At 40.2% G+C, this 20,748-nt stretch overlaps 1 protein-coding gene across 1 annotated transcript in view; it reads right to left on the bottom strand.

Moving 5' to 3' along the window:
• Positions 1 to 704: 704 nt before the first annotated feature.
• Positions 705 to 20,748, bottom strand: part of LOC124607333 — a 44,217-nt gene continuing 24,173 nt past the window's right edge. The window contains exons 5-8 of the mRNA XM_047139636.1: positions 13,788 to 13,936; positions 10,673 to 10,874; positions 4,578 to 4,694; positions 705 to 2,243 (exon numbers count right to left, since the gene is read on the bottom strand). Coding sequence (XP_046995592.1) covers positions 2,126 to 2,243; positions 4,578 to 4,694; positions 10,673 to 10,874; positions 13,788 to 13,936 — 586 coding nt within the window. The 3' untranslated portion in view covers positions 705 to 2,125. The remainder of the gene's footprint in view (positions 2,244 to 4,577; positions 4,695 to 10,672; positions 10,875 to 13,787; positions 13,937 to 20,748) is intronic.

Raw genomic sequence — 20,748 nt, 5'->3', positions numbered from 1 at the left:
TTTGCTACTGTTTTTGTAGTTCGTTGCAAGTGACACTTGCAAACTTTTTAGTAAACTCTTATTTTTAACCCATCCACGTATGTTACCTTCTTGAATATTCAAGGAGCTTTTCCAAAGCAATTTGTAATGTTTCAGAAATTCATTTGCAATTTTTTAAGTATTTAGTCCAGATATTTCATGATGTTTAATGATGCTTGCAGTCAGATAGTTGAACTGCTCTACGGAATGTAAACAGAAATTTGTTGCTATGTATAGAATTGTGAATTATAACGTAGTGTGACTAGTCGAACATAGTTGATATTAAAATCATGGGAAAACTGCAAGAGCAAAAACAATGAATTGTGTAGTTAGAATTAAATACCTTAAAATTGTCAGCTGATGGGAAACTCTTTGATAAATCTAATTTTTTAGGCATATTCAGATCATGTTAAGTCAAATATTACAATGAAGCTTAAACTTAGACAAGTAGAAATATGAGACCTGAGTTTCTCCTGGCGTATACAACTTTCAAATAACTTCCGGGAATTCAGCCAGGTAACACTTTCAGCGACCGCCGATATTTCGGCGGGAGAACACCCCGCCATTTTCAAGGCAAACTGCCAGTTTGCCTTGAAAATGGCGGGGTGTTCTCCCGCCGAAATATCGGCGGTCGCTGAAAGTGTTACCTGGCTGAATTCCCGGAAGTTATTTGAAAGTAGAAATATATTTAGCAGAAAACTGAAAATTGATATGTTGACATACCAAATGAAGAGGCAGAAGATGGACAGTCATGTTATACTTGTAGTCGTCTCAAATGAAACAAACATATGATAAGTATCTCGCAGTAAGAAAATTTGTTAGAGGGCGTAGAGATTGAGCAAGTCTGTATCAAGGCTACAATACTGGGTTCAATTCTACAGAATTGCGTAGCGGATCTCAAAAACTGAGATTTAATCATCCCAAATGACTACTTAAACGTGATTACAGTCAATTAAGAGAAGCATGTAAGTTTCAAAACTTGAAGGTGGAGCATGTACAATAGTTTAAATGAAATATATTACGAAATAGAATGACTAACTCTGATTATGTGAAAAAAATCAAGAAATAAGTATGAAGTCAGAAATTTCTTTTTCTCAGATCCATTACGCAATTCTGTAGAATAACAGCCATTATTCTAGCCTTGACAAAGACTTGCACATCCTTTGTGCCTACTAACAAATTTTCTAATGGATCTGTTAGTATGATTTGTTTGTTTCATTTGGAATGACTACAAATATAACTTGACTCTCCATCTTCTTGATATGCCGACATATAAATTTTTAGTTTTCTTCCAAAAGAATTTCTTTTTACTTTTGGTTTGAGGTTCATAGCAATATTTAACTGAATCTGCGCTGAACATTGTGCGGTAACATAAAATCACAGGCGTATTTATCTGCGTGTCGTGAGTTTGGAGATAATCAAATGATTATGTTAACAGGGAACATAGAAATATTCGGAAAGTGCTGTACTGTTGATAATTCTAAATCCGCAGTTCCGTCTTATTCTTATCCCGGAACAACGGGATACATAATTGCGTTTGTGACGTAACACGTTCAAGAGAGCATCAGTGTTAATTATTTTTCATTGACAGGTCCTAGTGACATTTGATTAATTTGATACCTGAAAACTAGTCTGGAAGATGAGACAACTATTACTTGAGTGCCACAACCTTTCCACAGCTATTCCTTTAAGGCTAATACTTGTTGTCACACCACGTCAGAAAAAAGGAGTTCCAATTGCAAGGAGCACTCTGTATTGTGGTAACAACGATATTATTCGAAATTTTGTACAGAGACCCCGCTCCAACCGCCACACGTAATGTCCAAATGTCTTATTATGTAAATGGCAAGTTGTAGTTGTTTCCTTCGACAAAAATGATAACGTAAAAAGGAGAACACATCATTGTTCCAAACAAGCTACTCCTCACAGAAAAATTTAGTCTCTAACTACGAGTACAAATAAGAGCAAGAGCTCTTTAAATTGACGAAAAAATAATGAAATCTTTTGCGGAGCAAGTACAGTTTTCGGGGAACTTGAAGCTGCAGATTGCTGACCCTAAACGTGTGTGCAGCGGGCCGTGGAGACGTGGCCAGGTGTGTTGCCGTGGTCAGTAGCAGAAGCAGCGCTCCCTGGGGCAGCGCGGCGGGTACACCAGGCACTGGTCCATACAGTACTCGTCGGCGCCCTCTCGGCCTTCCAGTTCGCCGATGGCGTCGCACGTGCGCCTGCGAAGCACCCACAACATCACTAGCACCTCTTAGCTGAACTCTTAGGATTAAGCTTAGTATAAACTAAGTCAACTGACGACAAGTTCTGTTGTATCAGGATGTGACATCCCGTCGAAAGCGAAGTCAGTGCGTACAGCACTTGTGAGCATGAATTGCAGTAAGTGCAGTAGCTCTTGTCTGTAGCCTCCACGATGGAATCTCTACGTGTAAGATGGCGAATTGTCCTCAGATTTTAAGAATAACGCAGTAAGTTCAATTCCAAAGAATGCCAGTGCTGACAGGTGTGAATACTTTTGGACTGTTAGTTCAATAGGTCGTAGTTACAAAATACTGACATGATTTAGTTATAGAATACTGGGAAAAAACTGGTAGCAGTTGACTTGGGGGAAAATACGTTACTCTACAACGTATCTTAGAAGATAGGTTGAAGAAACTCAGTCTAAAATTTGTGGCATTAAGATTTAGAGAAATATTTTTACAATCAAATGAAGCTATACAGTTCCAGAAACGATTTCAAGTGTCAGACATCTGTGATGTATATTAGCAGACTGAGGCGATAAAAGGAAATTTGTTCCAAGGCCGGAATTCGAAACTGGATCAAGGTGACTATATAGAAAAATTCCCCGACACGAAGGCTCTTGCTGTACAGAAGGGCTATCACACCCGCTTGTTCAGAGAGCCCATATAAGTATACAAACATGAGAATAGCTTCAACAAGAAAGAAGAAACCCTGAACGTGAACGGTTCCTGGATTGCCGTACTGCAGCAAACGATCGTTGCACGTAGCAAGGGGAGAACCGCAACGGAAATGCCTACGGAAAATCCGTTGGCGCGCCAGGTACATACAATGAGGCCGCAAGCTCGGCTCCACTCCACCACCAGCAGTGAAGGGTGAAGCTTTGACAATGCCAGTCACTCGGGCTGGGAAAATGTCAGAAAAATCATCAAACAAACGTCGCCCGAAGAACCCGAGTGAGAAGCCAACAGGAAGCTTGTCTTGAAATCTGTTGCGAAGAAAAAAATGGAGAACGAAAGAAGGCTGCAGTTTAGCGTCCAGAGGCTATCAAGATTACTGGACACCTAGCAGGTCATTTGGATAAGGATGCCAATGACCTTGTTTTGGCACTTGAATGATTAGGGAAATCACGAAAGGATAGCTTAAAGAATGTTTGACTAGTGCCTCCTAAACAACAGTCTGCTGCTCCTCCTCGATCGAAAGAAGTCCTGGCTTTCATTTCAGCGAGATACGAATAAATGTAAAACATGAATCAGGACTGCCACGTTGAAATATACCTGGAACCGAAGGTCAAGATAAGAAACCGATTCCTTGTGAGTGAATGATCTACGCAGAAATATCTAAACTAGCACTGTCCTCCTCAATATGATGGACCTGTGCGTAAACGCACAACGAAACTTAATGAGGTGATGCACCAGGACCTACAGCACAACTTCCAACGACGGTATTACAATCTTGATGATTTTTTCACTATCTCTAAGAATTCATAAACTAGATTCAAATAATTATCTGAAGGAAAAAACTTCGAAGTAAATAGAAATTCTCTAGGAACACTATGGAAGCAAATTCAAAATTCGAAACTCTGTTACGAATACATCGCTTAACACTGAGCGTAGGAATTATCAGTTCTAATAGGAGAAAAAAACTGTGTTAGAACTGAAATGAAGCTTTGTATAACTACTTACAAGATTTCTATCACACTCAACTGGCACAGGAAGTGCAAAAATATTAGGATGATGCCACAGTGGTACTCAGAGGGCATAACTAAACATACTATGGGAACGTCCCACGCATGTACAAGTGACGAAAAGTTAAATTACTTTTGAAAAACATTTTTGACATGCAGAAAAAGTAGGTGCCGTATCACTGATGAACTGGAGCAGGCTACTTAAACATAACTTGGGTACTACCCTTAGCTGCGCTGCATTATTCTCAGAGTTGAAATTAAACCTGAGAATATAACTTCATCTGTGATTATGTACACTGCAGCATGCAGTCTCTGTGTATCAGAGACATATAAAATAGAGTACACAATTTTTATCTCTCTGACCGTCTTTCTCCATCATATGTACATACAGACATTTTAGTACACGAACCACTCAGCATCTAACTTCTGGCTAAAAAAGTGTTTGCGCTAAGAACCAAAACAGCACTATATGGATTCCCAGAATGACGAAGACACCAGGTGGACTGAAGTTATGGGATGAATCCTTCCTTTTGCCATCTTAGTTGATAATTTACAAATAGTTCAGTACATTTGCTTCCTCTTCTAGTATTTATAATTTTGGAAATCTGAGAAGACAGTGAATACTCACGGACAGTGGCAGAGCTCGGGAGGACAGTTGGGTGGGTACCGCAGGCAGTTGGTCTGGCACCACTCGCCCATGCCGGGCAGCGAGCGATACAGCGGCGTCGGCTCACACACCTGCGCCCTGTAAGGAGGAAGCGTATGTCATTAAATCGTACATCTCGGTGTACACAGCTTAAAACACAGGAATTAACTGTTTTGTGCTCAAACAACTCCTCTGGAGTCTTTTTCCACTCGTACATACATTCTCACTGAGGAGTGTAGGCATTACCTCCACCATATGAGATGATTCTATACTCTCATTACACACGTTGAGGAGGTTTAGAGAAGAATTTATTTGATTTGGTATGATAAGGATGTTCATAAGGTTTCACTGTTGCAAGTGAAACATGATTACCACTCTTTCTATATTTTTTCACTACAAGAGGAAAAGCATACTGGACGAAAACTAAACATTACATTTATATGCTTTAGAGCAAATTTTGTTTAAGCTGTCAGCAAATAATTGGATTGTTGAGACAAAGGACTTGAGCTGGTCTGTCAAAAGTACAGACATACTGAAATCGAATTTTTGTTAAACGCCTATGGGTGTAAATATTGTAAATTCCCTGCTCAAGTTGGATAACACAATAAATTAATCAGCACATAAATAACTTATCCAAAACATATCACGGTTTTCCTCATTTCGACTTGTTTATGGTCCCAGGATGATAAATTATACTAAATAAATTATCGAGTGAGACTTTTGTAAGCCATCTCCTTTGTGGATGAATTACTTGGATAAATTAAATTTATTTTTGAGTCTTCTGATAACGTTCTCTAGAATTTAGCTTCCCCACATTTGGTTTAAGTGGTTGTTCCGTGTGGAATAGCTGATCGCGGATTCCTATCTGTTGTCACTGATTCGAGTGACTGTTTATCGACTGCGTAAATCATTCTGTCTGTTACATGCGTTGCATTTATTAGAGGACGACAGACAGTCTTTGCACCAAGTCTGCTATCAGCATCCCTTTAGGTACTCCACACACTACCATTAGTTCTGACGACATCCTCTCAGTAAGAATTATGTACTAAGTTCTGTTTGCTATAAATCCTCAATCCAGTACGATACCAGATCCGAGTTTAACTATTTATTTTGTATAACAAGGCACTGTACAGAACTGTAGTGAAGGCACATTCTTCTGAAGTATCACGCGCTGATGGAAGATTTGGAACACGTTATGAGTTTGCCATTTAAACCAACTTCGTGCTTCGCATGCCGCGGGCTTCCGGGTTCTTGTTCTCTTTGCTGAAAGAAGAAGCAACCATCAACGACCCCCATGTTGCTCCAGTCCCAGTCATTTTCACGAGGCAACGCTTGGCTTTTGTACATAGGTGATTACACTTTCAGTGGAGTATGTTGTCGTGATATTTTTAGAGCAAAGGAGTGAAGGACCACACGTCGACTACATCAACAGCATTTTCCGTGATGCTGACATTCACCTACAGTTCCATGCTGGAACGGGTTGTAGTCCTTGTGACTGAAGACCAGGCGTCTGTTAGTAGCCAAGGAATAGCACCAAGACTCAATGCTGAATAAGATACATAACAGCAACTCCAAACTCGTACCCCCCGACAGACAGTACAGGCGCTATGATCGGCAGGATTCCACCTCTAATAACGTCATATTAAGGTCACTAAGCTCTAATAGCTACTCTTTTCTTCCAGCAGGTTTTGTATCATAAATAATTCTGTACATGGTTTTCCAGAGCCCTTTCTCGTCGCAGATAAATAAAAAATTAATAAAGTAAGATGCTTAAGTTCGAGAAACAGTCATGATTGGGCTGAAGAAAGCTAAATATGGTTTTCAAAATTTATACGTCATCAATCACTGTATGGCGTTTCATAAGGAACGTGAATGGCGTGTTCCTCATTTCACTTTTGGTGGTAAAACCCATGCTACTGGAATCCGTATTACTTTCCTCATGGGAATGCGCAAAATGTGAAAAAAGTAGCATTGATCCTACGGTCCAATTGCTTTGCCTCCACATTCTCGGAATTCCAGTAGGCTGAATTATTTCCTGCGGGGCCGAAAGAAATGCACCCAGTTATGAAGCCTCTGATAGAATAACACCTGCTTCCGATACATTTTTGACTAGAAAGTATTGATGAGGCCGTTTATTTGAGCGTGATTTGTAGGTACAGTTACTGCATCAAATGCGGTTCACGGTAAGTCGAAACGTTCCTGAAGTCCGCCTCGGTAGCTGCGTGGTCAACCGGCGGATTGCTAAACAAAGGGCCCGGTTTCGATACCCTGCCAGGTCGGAAATTTTCTCCTCTCAGGGATTGGGTATTGTGTTGTCTTCACTTTTGTATCATCCTAATTGACACTACTGCTGAGATGGCTGAAAGGGCACAATCTGAAAGCCAATAAATTGAAAAAAAGAAAGAATTGTTCCTGAAAATGAACGACGTAGAGGATCAACAACAATCGTATTCTAATCTTTGGTTCAACAGATGCGGAGTAACTTCAACATGAGTCTGATACCTCAGTCATAATCGGGTAACACTCCTTGAGCCGGATAAAGTGCTGTTTAAGATTATGTCTTCTCTTTCACTCTTCAAGCGTTAAGGTGCTTGATGGCAGTTTATAAACATGCTTTACAATGCACACCTGTATGATATATTTTCTCAAGTGACACTTGTCTGCTGCCAAGTAGATTATTTTTAAATTCATTTTAAAAATTCCGTGTTTTGAATCTACATCTATATGTACATGACATCTACATCCACACGACTACTCCGCAATTCACACTTAAGTACCTGGCAAAGATTTCTTCCAATAACCATCAAACTATTGTTCTACCATTCCACTCTCTACTATTGGGTGGGAAAAATGAACAGTTAAATCTTCCTGTACGAGTTCTGGCTTTTATTATCTTATTACGATGGTGTTTTCTCCCATGTAGGTTGACGACAGTAAAATTTTTTGACATTCAAAGGAGAAAGTTGGTGACTGGAATTTCATGGAAAGATCTTGCTGCAGCGAAAAATGCCTTTGTTTTTATTATTGCCACCCAAACTCTCTTAATATATCTGTGACACTCTCTCCCCGATTTCGTGATAATACAAAACGAGCTGCTCTTCTTTTGACTTTTACATGTCTTTCTTCAAACTTATCTGGTAAGTCTCCAATACTGTACAGAAATGCTCTAGCAGAGGACAGAAAAGCTTAGTGTAGGAAGTCTCTTTATATCTTGAAAAAGTTCTAGCAATAAAAGGCAGTCTTTGGTTTGCCTTCCTCACAACACTACCTGTGTGATCGTTCCAATATGTCGTTAGTAATTGTAATTCCTAGGTATTTAGTAGGATTGATAGCCTTTAAATTTGTATGATTTCTAATGTAACCGAAATTTATCAAATTTATTTCGGTGCTGCCGGCCAGTGTGGGGCCGAGCGGTTCTAGGCGCTTCAGTCTGGAACCGCGCGACCGCTACGGTCGCAGGTTCGAATCCTGCCTCGGACATGGATGTGTGTGATGTACTTAGGTTAGTTAGGTTTAAGTAGTTCTAAGTTCTAGGGGACTGATGACCTCAGATGTTAAGTCCCATAGTGCTCAGAGCCATTTGAACCATTTGAACCATTTCGGTACTCATGTGGATGACCTTATACTTTTCCTTATTCAGAGAAAATTGCCACTTTCTCCACCATACAGATATTTTTCATATATCAATCTCTTAACTGTGATTTTGGTCACATAGGATGCAAGTAGACAGAGGTGCGTGCATTCGTAAGCAAGTTTATCGTATAAACACTACCTCATCCCACCTCTCTACATCAAAATCATACTCTGCAAGCCACCTAACGGTACGTAGCAGAGGGTACTTTCGGTATCAGTATCTGATCCCTCCAAACCTGTTCTACTCGCGAATAGTGCGTAGAAGAATGATTGTCGGTAAGCCTCTGTATTGGCTCTAATTTTTCCAATTTTCTCCTTGTGGTCAATACGCGAGATGTATGTGGGGAAGAAGTAATATGTTGTCTGAAACCTCCTCAAAAATGCTGTCCCGAAATTTCAATAGTAACTCTCTCCATGATGCACAACGCCTCTCTTGTGACTTCTGCCAGGGGAGTTTGTTCAGCATCTCCGTAACGCACTCTCGCCAGCTAAACGATCCCGTGACGAAACGCGCCGCTTTTCGTTGGATCTTCTCTATCTCCTCTGTCAGTCGTACCTGATATGGATCCCAGATAGATGAACAATAATCAAGAATCGGGTAAACAAGCGCCTTATAAGCCACTTCTTTCGTGGATGAGTTACATTTCTTTAAGATTCTACGATGAATCTGAGTCTGGTGTCTACTTTTCCCACTATCTGTTTTTTTTTTTTTTTGGTCAATCCACTGAAGGTCGCTGTGGATAGTTACGCCTAGATGTTTTACGGCAGACGCTGTCTCCAGCTGTTTGTTATCAATAGTTCAAATGGTTCAAATGGTTCTGAGCACTATGGGACTCAACTGCTGAGGTCATACGTCCCCTAGAACTTAGAACTACTTAAACCTAACTAACCTAAGGACATCACACACATCCATGCCCGAGGCAGGATTCGAACCTGCGACCGTAGCGGTCGCGCGGTTCCAGACTGTAGCGCCCAGAACCGCTCGGCCACTCCGGCCAGCTTATCAATAGTGTAGCTGCACAGTGGTGGATTTCTTTTCCTATGTATGCGCAATATCTTACATTTATTAACGTTCAGGGTCAACTGCCAGAGCCTGCACCGATCATCAATTCTCTGCAGATTGTTCTGCAAATTATTACTATCTTCTGGCGTTGCTACTTTGGTATAGATAACTGCGTCATCTACGAATAGCCTTAATGAGCATCCGACGCTTCCTACTAGATCTTTTATATACATTGTAAACAGCAACGGTCCTATCACACTTGCCGGTAGTACTCCGGATTTTACTTTTACATCTGCCGATTTTGTTCCGTTAAGAGCGGCGTGTTGAGTCTGCAAGAAAGTCTTGAATCCAATCGCAAGTCTGCTCTGATACCCCGTAAGCTCATACTTTTTTCGTTAAACGGCAATGTGGGACGGTGTCAAATGCCTTACTAAAATCAAGGAATACGGCATCAACCCGAGCGCCGTCGTCCACCGCACTGTGGATCTCATCGAGGAACAGAGCGAGCTCAGTTTCGCAGAATTTCCGTCTGCGGAATCCATGTTGATTTTTATAGAGGAGATTTTCATTTTCCAAAAAGTCATAATTCTTAAGCCTAAAACATGTTCCATAATTCTACAACAGTTTGACGTCAACGATATAGGTCTATGATTGTGCGGATTTGTCTTACGGCCTTTCTTAAAAACGGGAATGACCTGCGCTTTTTTCCAGTCGTTAGGTACCTTTCGTAGTTCAAGGGATCTACAGTAAATTACTGCTAGGAGGGGAGCAAGTTCTTTCGCATAATCTTAATAGAATCTTATAGGTATCTGATCTGGTCCTGACGCCTTTCCACTACTAAGCGATTGTAGCTGCTTTTCAATTCCGCGATCGGTTATCTCAATATCTGTCATTTCGACGATCGCACAACGATTGAAAGGAAGGACAGTGTTACTGCCTTCCGCGGTGAAACAAGTTCGGAAGACCGAATTCAGTATTTCGGACTTTTCTCTGTTATCTTCCGTTTCGGTGCCGTTGTGGTCGCTGAGAGAATGAATAGACGATTTTGACCCACTTACTGATTTTACATACGACCAAAATCTCGCCGGCCGCTGTGACCGAGCGGTTCTAGGCGCTTCAGTCCGGAACCACGCTGCTGCTACGATCGCAGGTTCTAATCCTGCGCCGGCCGCTGGGATGTGTGTGATGTCCTTAGGTTAGTTAGATTTAAATAGTTCTAAGTCTAGGGGAGTGATGACTTCAGATGTTAAGTCCCATAGTGCTTAGAGCCATTTGAACCAATTGAACCAAAATCTCTTAGGGTTTTTACCTCATCTTCATTACGCCCCAATTTCCTGCCTCTCAACCAAAGATAGAGAGGATCCGACTTTTTCAGCGATTCTTAGTTATTGGGAAGCGAGGTGGAGGTCCTCAGCCGACGGCCGAAGCGTTGCGTACGCACCGGATTACGAGCGGGGCGACAGCGCCGGGCGTGCGGAAGTCGCGGTAGTAGAGCAGGTGCGGGTTGTCCTGCGAGCTGACGAAGGACGGCGGCAGGCCGCCGATGGCGGTCACGATGGCCACGTCGGCGCAGTTGACGAACGTCTCCGTAGGGCCGCAGCCGACCGCCTCCGACCCGTCGGCACACAGACCCCAGTTATTCGCTGAAACACGTCACACCAGCTTAACAGAACTAGCAGAAGAGGTTTTCTCCACGCTTAGAAGGAACCGTGCGAACTTCCCCTCACCGATTTGATTCATACTCGCAGGATGTGAAATCCGCCAGTTATGCAAAACACCGTTCTTCTCAGTATCCAAACATGTTTCGGCACCACTGTGCCATCATCAGTAGGTTTTCGTTCTTATTTATTCTGCATTGTGAACATTTTTGTTAAATGATTATAAAATTATGTGCATTTGTAGTTCAAACAACAGATCGTTTCTGTTTTAAATACCTTTATACTTGGTGTGCATGAATTTTCTGGGTCACTTGTGTGTTAATTACTACAGGTAGCTTGTCATCTGCAACGAAACGATGTTGATGAGAAAGTTTTTTTTGCTGGGGGTTAACCTATCATCTAGAATGTAATCGCGAAAAACTAAATTAAATTCTAGAAGATAGGTTAACTCCCAGCAAAAAAAACATTCTCATCAACATCGTTTGGTTGCAGCTGACTAGCTACCTGTAGTAATTAACACACAAGTGATCCAGAAAATTCATGCACACCAAATGTAAAGGTATTTACAAAAAGAAACGATCTGTTGTTTGAACTAAAGATGCACATAATTTTATAATCATTTAACAAAAATGTTCACATTGCAGAATAAATAAGGACGAAAACCCACTGATGATGGCACAGTGGTGCCGAAACATGTTTGGGTACTGAGAAAAACGGTGTTTTGCATAACTGGCGGACCTCACATCCAACGATTTTAACTGCAAACACGGCCAATACAAGGAGCTGCAAATCAAAATGATGGATATTGATTGATACTGACAGAATATCTAGGACACGACTAGGACATCGACATGAAAGGAAGAAGAAACTCTCAACCGTTTATGAGAAAACTGTTTATGAAAACTGTAGGCGTGTTTATTTGCTTTGTAGGTGAATAGTGTTCAAGCAGTCTGCAGCCGAGCGAGTAAGCTGTTTGTTTCATAACTGACAGGTCTCTGAATCGAATCTCGCTGCCGACAGTCGTTTTTCACTAGCACGTAATTCCAACAACAGGTTTACAACAACACATTTTTGTTTTCCTATTCTTTACCCTGAAAAAAGAGAAAAAGCTTTTTTTAAGAAGATAAGAAATAAAAAAAGATTCAAGAGATCTCTCAATCAAATCAGTATAGTCATTTCATTTATGTCATTGTGTGTACTTTTGTGACAAATATAATGTGTAACCTACTGGGAACTGCACGAATCAGGATGATACTGCTCGTAGAAACATGGAATACAATAATTTGCGGTATCGATAGCTACGATGCCACGGCGCTGTGCAGCTCTACGAGCGCCGCTCCAGATTCTGCCCATTTTATCCCGAGTAGACGACCAAGCAACATTGTTTCTATTTCATAGTGGGCGAGCCACTACAGATTTTGCCTTTCTAACGTGATGTACAGCTTCGCACCTGCGTGCTCATCTCAGTCAAAGTTAAGTACAATTGATGTATTCAGTTATGGTGTTGTGATATAGTAATACCACTTTTAATCGCAATACCGAAGCGTTTCACCATTTCCTGCTCCTACTCACTTCCTACATTCGCCCTACCCTTTATTTTACAGGAGCAGACATACGCGCCGCCTTCCAGGCGGGATACAAAATAATTAATGCGACATACAACACGTTTATATGCTTGGATCCTTTTTCTTTTTTTTTTAATACGTTTATTGTAAAAAAACGTGGGTTATATTCACAAACGGTTCTCTGATTTGAAACAATTTCGCGGCGTACCACCCATATCTAAGCATGCCACAGGATATTGATGCAAAAAGCTCACAAAAAGTAGCACTGAAAACGAGATTCGATTCCGACACGTCCTTATGAAACCAAATGCTTACTCGATCGGCTGCCGACTCACTGCAGATTAGTTACCATACAAAATATAGACCCACGCTACAGTTTTCAAACTCTATTTTCTCGAAAATGGCTCAGAGTTGCGCCTTGCTGTTTAGATATGTTGAGGTTCCAGTCACGTCCTAGTACACCCAGTAGATATGAATTAAATCGACAAGGGAAGTTTGTACGGTACCGTTGTAATAAGGAGAGGAAGTGACGTAAGCGAATAAAAGGCTTCCTGACTCCTCATGTGATACTGCAATAGACATCAATACAATTATAAGGAAAGACAACGTCTCTATTCAGGTATTTAGTTAAGCTGCAAAAAATTATACAACATAGTACCAGGATTTAAATAATAAGAGATTCAAATAGAACTTTTGTGTCTTCGCAAAGGATCAAGGAATCTTGATAAGTTAAAAAATATACGGTGCTTTATCTGACACTGCTTAAGAATAATTCACAGAATTAAGAACATTTTGTTTAAAAATTAAAAATTAAAAGAAATTTGTTTAATGAGATATTGAGCAACAGTTCTGTGGAAAATGAGACAGACTTATGCAAGGACTTGTTGATTAAGCAATTTGGTGACTACTGGAATGTTTACGTTACTGATAAGAGAACTACATAAACAGGTAACAGATTTCTCAGGACGGAAATTTCAGAACCTGCAAAACATTAATGTTCTGGAGATTTGTGAATCAGAAAATTAAAAACTGATCTTGCAGAAGATGAGGTGGAAGATGTCTCGATTTTGACAGCATTTGAAGCTCAGCGAGAGCACTGTTCACAGTGCTTCTACACTAGAGCTATAACGCATGTATGGTGTTATAGCTATTACATTTTTGTGGTTATTGATACAAACGAGAAAAATAAAAGAGCAAAATTCGACGACATTCCGCTTTTTCTTTTACACCGCCACACGCTTTACGATGCTCAGTCCAAGTCTGACTATGATCTCTTTTCTGTTACCTGCAGTATCTTCACGCACGTGGAGCAGGCCACCAGGGCAGTACTCACCTGTGACGTACCTCCACTGTATGACGCACTGGGTGCACGTCACGAAAGGCGGCAGCCGCACCTTATAACGCAGCGTATCGCTCTTCTTCGTGCCCGGCGGTATGAAGTAGCGCGTCTCGTTTCTGGTGCCGGCCACGATCAGCGGATTCCTGCATAAAAAAGGCAACATCCATTCACAGTGTTCAGAAAGGCAGCGGCTCCGAGCTCTGCTGGAAGAAGCTAGAGAGGCTTGTTTCACGCTAGACAATAGCAATCAAAACTCTTGTACAGGCCGCCCACCCAGTATGCTATTTATTTAGAATTTTTCAGTGTAATATTTTCATATAAAGTTAAAGCATTATTGATTGTGGCCTATCTTCTAGGTGGGACTGTCACCTCAGGAGAAGTTGTATGTTACCGTGAACCGCTAAGCACTACCAATCTGCACTCTGTGTACCGAGGAGGAATTGTGAGAGAGGAATCAGATTTTGACAGCTGATCGCACCGGAGACTGTCGAAATCTAGGCCACACGTTCTCTGTGCCACAGTCTCTCACCTACTTCGTGACTGTTCTGTGGACATCAGTTCCGAAATGTTCTGAAGTATCACCTCTCGGCCTTACCATGATTGTCCGGTAACTTGCAAACCACCCTTCGAACGTGTATCAGTGCTTTGAATGAGGAATACGCTTTCTTTTGTCCACGAAAGTTTGCGCCTTATACTTGAACACCCCATATAAGATGTCCACACTTCGATTACTCCGTTGAGGCTCACTCTAAACCTGTACGCTGACGTATTACCAACGTATTACCAACGTTAATTCGTACTGCGGCACAAGTGATATAAGTGTTTTTCTGTCTTTCATTCCTCAGTCTCGTCGAATCTTCGAGTAAGTAATACTTCCTGCAGAGTAGGTCGTCCATTACAGCAAGAACAAAGTCACCGACGTTCTGTTTCATCTACTGTACAATTTGCAACATCGTAGATGCCTGCCTTGTGGAATACCTGATATAGCCAAAGTTTTTTCCTTGGTGAATGGGATGCCAATTGACGAGCTAATTGATGGAGTAGCAGCGGCCACACGGTCTGAAAGCCTGCAAAACAGCCGGGAGAGCGGCGTGCTGACCACATGTCCCTCCATACCGCATCCGCATACGCCGAAAGGCGGAGTAAATGACATGGCGGCCGGTAGACAGCCCTTTGGCCTTCGTGACCTGGCAAGGAGCTTATTTTTTATTATGTTTGAAACTGTGATCGCATTTCGTGAGTTACTGGAGAAGAAAGTTTATTCTGAACTACTTATCTCTAAGTGAACGTTAGTATCTTAATGCATAGTATCAGCAGGATGAACGTACCTTTTATACGGAAATGCTTATCACGACTGTCAGTTTTATGTGAAACATGAGTGCATTACGTACGAAAAATATAAAAAAAATTACCCATGAAGTTTTACATATACCACCAGTAGCTACATATATCGGGGGGGGGGGGGGGGGGGGATGAGACACACTTTTATCTCTAAACAACAATGACTGAGACCCAATTACCAATTTTACCATAAAGCGATCGAACACTTTGCTACATAATATTGTGAATAAACTTTTCATTAACTTCACAAATCGAAAATTCTGGCTTAGTCGAGACACCCTCGACAATATGCCGACAAGAAAATTGCCAGACAATAATTATCGCCGCTAAGACGTTAGCATAATGTTGAAGTACTTTACAATAACACAGGTCTGCAAAAAAATATTTTTTGAAAGTTGTTTGAAATTTGATAACTGACTTTTATGTACTTTTCAGCGCTCATTTCAAAAATGCAATCCATTTCTTTTCTGTCATGTACGGTTTTCTCACAAAAAAGGAGTATTTTTGAGTATAATAACAAAATTTAGGCAATTAATCACATTTTTTCAACGTTATAAAATTTTATTTTATTTATAAATCATGTTCTAAACTACATTTCCAGTACATTTCCATTTCTCTTTAAGCTCATAAGTCCTTATAATAACGCTTTCGCTTTCTGTCGAAGCTTCTTTTATTGCTTTTCCGGCTGTGGACTCGTTGAGGATCATCTTTTTTTATCATCCAGCAGTAGTCCGCTACCAGGTTGACGTTCCATCTTCCTTGATATCTTCTTTCCATTTATTTGATGCCTTGGTGGAATATTTCGTCCTGCTCCTCACTTACATCAGCAAGGTTTTCGGGGAAGTAGTCAAGATGTGACTGGAGAAAATGTACTTTAATGCTCATGTTACAGCCCAGCTTCTTAAAGTTGTCGAGCATGTCTGCAACGATTGTCTTGTAGTTTGGATCTCTTTTGTTTCCTAGGAAATCGGTAACAACTAATTTAAAAGATGTCCATGCTGCCTTTTCATTTGTTTCCATTTGTCCACAAAGTTGGGATCTGCCATTATTTTTCTAATTTCTCGTCCGACAAAGATTCCTTCGTTTAGCTTTGCCTCAGATAAACCAGGAAACTGTCCAAAAAGATATCTTAAACACTCCCCTTCTTTTGGCAATGCCTTAACAAATTGTTTCATCAGCCCCAACTTAATGTGATGTGGTGAAAGTAACACCTTTTTGGGATCCACAAGGCTTTTCCTCTCAAAATTTTTAACCCCTACCTGTAAGATTTTTCTCAAGGGCCAAGCTTCTTTTATATAGTGTTGCTTTCTGTCTCTACTGTCCCATTCACAGAGAAAGGACGGGAACTTTTTATAGCCACTTTGTTGACCAAGCAGCATTGAAATCACTTTTAAATCATTACACAGTGTCCATTTGTGGTCTGAATAGCAGAGTTTGCTTAAAACTAGTTCAAGGTTTTCGTAACATTCTTTTAAGTGAACTGAGTGTCCAACTGGTATAGAAGCATACTTATTGCCATTGTATAGAAGTACTGCTTTAAGGGGATCCGGAACGATCCATCTCCTCCATGTTAATTTTAGCAAATAGAAGAAACATTTTTTCTAAAACCATTAAACATATTGCTCTGAAATTTGGACTACATGTTTAGTGAAAATTTCTCTACAAAGCTGTAATTCCATGTTAAGAAATTTTATTGGTTTTTGTTTGAAAATTTTTTTAAACAGATGCTTATTTTTTCTCTAAAATTTTGCACTTTTTCTTCTATAACTCTTGAATTATACAATATTTTTTTACAATTTGTTATAAAAATCAAGGAAGAGAAGTAAAAAATATTGTGTATAAATTTCATTGATATACTGTTAACAGCTTTTGAGAAAATGTTCCTCAAAGATGAAAATTTTAAAGTTACGGGAAATGGCTTCCAAAGTTTTTTAATACATTCCTGTTCCATATGATGGATTATCGGCATCCTCTTCTTTCTCCAGTGTTAGTTTCCTTTTCACTGGTCTTTTCTTCCCTTTTGCTGCATGTTGTAGGCTTTTGTCTCTTCTTCCTGCACCTCTTAGTCTTTCTTCATCAATTAGGCGCATTGTGGAAATAGTGTTGTGTCCTGGTTGGAAACCTAAACGTTTCAGCACATTACATTTGATAATGTTTCCTTCATTCCAAAATGCAATGCTTTTATCTGTACAAACACGCTTTTAGGAATCCTAATCCAAATTAAATTATTTACACTTTCATTTGGATTTTGTGTTTTCCTATGTAAACACTTTTCCAATAAACTTGGTTGTGAAACATCTGCATATGAGCTTAATGACATTACAAATTTTCACGGCACGAGTAGAGCGATGCCCCCATGCGCTTCTGCACATGTCCAATGCCCTCCTATTTTTAATGTGAACTTCATTGCCATAAGGTTTGAGTTCCTCTACAGCTTTATATCCCTTAGAATCACCATCTCCTAGATAGTTAGTGTATCGTACGTTATACCACTCCTGTGATGAAAAAATTGCTTTCACTCACTCTACTTCCATCGCTCCACTCGTGCCGTGGAAATTTGCTTCACAACTTTCATTGTGTTCTTCCTTGGTATTGCCCTTGACCTACAATGTTTTTAGAGAATAGCAACCTCAATTACTTTGCAACTGTCTCCACTGGTAGCTGTCACAACTCCATTTAGAGATTTATGACCTCTACGTTGCCATGTTCCATTTAAAGCAACAGTTAAATCTCTACAATTCACATTATCTGTCACAGCTTCTTCAACTGCTTTGTTCATTGTTGCTTGAGCAATATTTTCAGAAGAAGATCCCACAAATTCATTATAAAATCCAAAATTGGTTGGTGGTTTTGGCAAGTTCATAATTCCACATAACATTGTCCCTGCAGCACTGCCCTTGCCAATGCAACTCAAGCCATACACTAGCCTAACATTTATATCATACACCTTCTTTCCACTATTACCACTACGAGGAATACCGTTAGAATTAGAAAACTAAACTTCTGCAGCACAATCGTTACACTTCAATAACATTTTACATGCCAAACCAAAGTGTGAAGTTATTTTCAATTCCCGTCTTCTTTCTTTACAAACTTGGCGTAATACATTATATTTCAAAATATTAGAGAGCAAGGAAATGTTAATTATTTAATTCACATCATACTGTCACTTTCATAGTTTTCAAATTTTTGTTCGCTGTCACAAAGTTTCTTGCTGGAAGAACTTCTATCACATTCATTTGGAGTAGTCGGTGAAGCAGTCTGAGTAGCATCTTCCTTCGAAACAAAAGATTTCCTCTTCCACTTATTGTGCCTTTTCTTAAACACTCATTTGCTGAAACGGGGCATATTGATATCCACTAACCAAATACGTAAAACAGGTACGAGCAAAATTCGTCAAATACACAAAATTGAACAGCTAAACAACATAAAGCAAACTCCACACGTCAGCACACACGGTATAGCGTTTATGTTTACCGATATGAACAGTCACTTGCCACAGAGATAAAGCCATACAACCTTGGAAAACAAAACACTGTCTAATTCTGCGAAGATACCCTGCTTGCAGCCAGCGAGCTGCGCCGTCAGAGGTGACATACCAAGTCGCTACAATCGCTTACGCGGCGCGTCAACTTTGCAGCGATAAAAAACACACTTAGAATTCACTTAGAAGGGTGAAACTTGATTTGTTTTATTCAGAAAACTCCAAATAACTTTATAATGAAAAACCCTTAAGGATTCTTTTTGAAGAATCAATAAAAAGTCTCCTCTCATCAGGAGCATATTCTATTTTCAAACGTGGCCTAAGTCCAGAAACATCGCTGCAAAACACCAGGTCACCTTCTTGGGAGAAGAAAGATACAGACTCCTTTTCCCTCGATCGATACCAATTCAAGGATGTACCCGGAGCCAACATACATTTATCTTTCGGTCTAGATCCTGAAACCTCTGCCAATTCTTTAGAAAGGCCTAAGTCTCTAACTAAATCGTTTAGTTCAGATTGTGAGAATGGAAAGGGATCGGTTGTGCCAGGATCGTAGCAGTTTCTGTGTTCTTCACTATCATCTTGCTGAGCCAATGGCTCGTAATCATCTATATCATCCAAAGAATATGGAGGAGAGAGTATTGGTACTTCAGGTCCGTGAGGAGCAGGGCGAATGGCTGATTGAATGTTAGGGTAAGAAATATCCTTTTTTGTTTTTCAAATTGATACCTCGTGCTTTGCAAGAACAAAAACAGCAGTCATCACTATGATTTTAGGCTCCCTCCAAACCATTGGTGTTACAAAAGGTAAGGACTGCTTTTTACGTTGAAACCATTGCCTCAGTCCTTCAACACACACTGAACAAACCTTGTGCGGGGCCCAAGGCATATCTTGATCACCTAACGTTATACCAAAATAGGTGAAATATACTTTTTCAACAAAGTCTGAAATGTTTCTTTGTTGCTTTTTAACGGTTTAGTTACCACAAATGTAGCAGAAGCTATCTGGCGAGTTTATACATCCTCTGGTAGCCATTGTCCTTTGTCCATGAAACGACTTTGCAACACAAGAAAACAGTCACTACTTTAAAGCGCTAATAACAACACATGAACAGCACAGAGTCAAGAGGTACTGTGAACTGAAGGATAATAGCAGAAGCTCACTGCTTGGTGATGGCGGGGGAAGGGGCAGCGCGACAGACAGGCACTGACATGAAAATACTGCTGTTTTCTCCTAACTACTCTTCATTTTACGTATATCTACGGCTTAATAACAGTTTATGGAGATCCTAAAAAACAAAATTCAAACTCACTTGAGTGCTGAAATATCGGAAAAAGCTAAAGCTAGACAAGCAGTTTGTGAAATAACTGTACGTGATGGAATTTTTTCACTATTTTTCCCGAAATCAGCGATGGAAACACTATAAAAATCACTTAATAAATTTGGAACAATTTTTATGTCGCAGACCTGTTTAAATTGTAGCCAGGCCCGACACCAATAATTTTTTTAGGTAATCATAACACTGCAAAATTAAAACTGAAAAAGTATCTCCAGATCAGAAACTTAACTGACTCTATCGGAGAAGTTACACAAGATCTTCCAATAAACAAGTTAAAAGATTAAAAACATCAGAAACTAATGTTTTCAAAAGGCAAAGTATTAAAATTAGAAGAATTCCAAAGCAGAGGCATTAAGACAACAGTTTTGCATTCGTCTCAGGAGAGAAGAAAAATGGACATAATCAGAAGATAAAAATATTTTGGAGGACAAGAGGTCGGCAAATGAGAAGCAGTTTCAAATAGCGCAAGTCAAAAATAATGAGTGAACAAACATAACGGCCGAAGGAAGTTATGGGGCGAAGTACCATAGGTGAGGAAATCAACTTAGAGGGCCAAATTTTGCTTCAAGTACCTAAGTAATTGCTAATTTCATTCATTAAAACAGTGTAACAAATTAACGTAAGTATGATAAAAACGCAGCTGAAGACATGCAGAAGTGCAAGATATAAATCCAAGAGGAATCACATTGGATGATGAGCTTTCGATTGCGTGGGAGGTGCGGAGATGTACTTTGAAAGCGTCTGTACGGTTTAGGGTAGGGGGCGTGCTGAGCTAAGGAGCGCTTCCAGCA

This window comes from Schistocerca americana, chromosome 1, assembly GCF_021461395.2.
Source record: "Schistocerca americana isolate TAMUIC-IGC-003095 chromosome 1, iqSchAmer2.1, whole genome shotgun sequence".
NCBI classification, from domain to species: Eukaryota; Metazoa; Arthropoda; class Insecta; order Orthoptera; family Acrididae; genus Schistocerca; species Schistocerca americana.
This window is presented reverse-complemented; position numbering and strand designations above follow the sequence as displayed.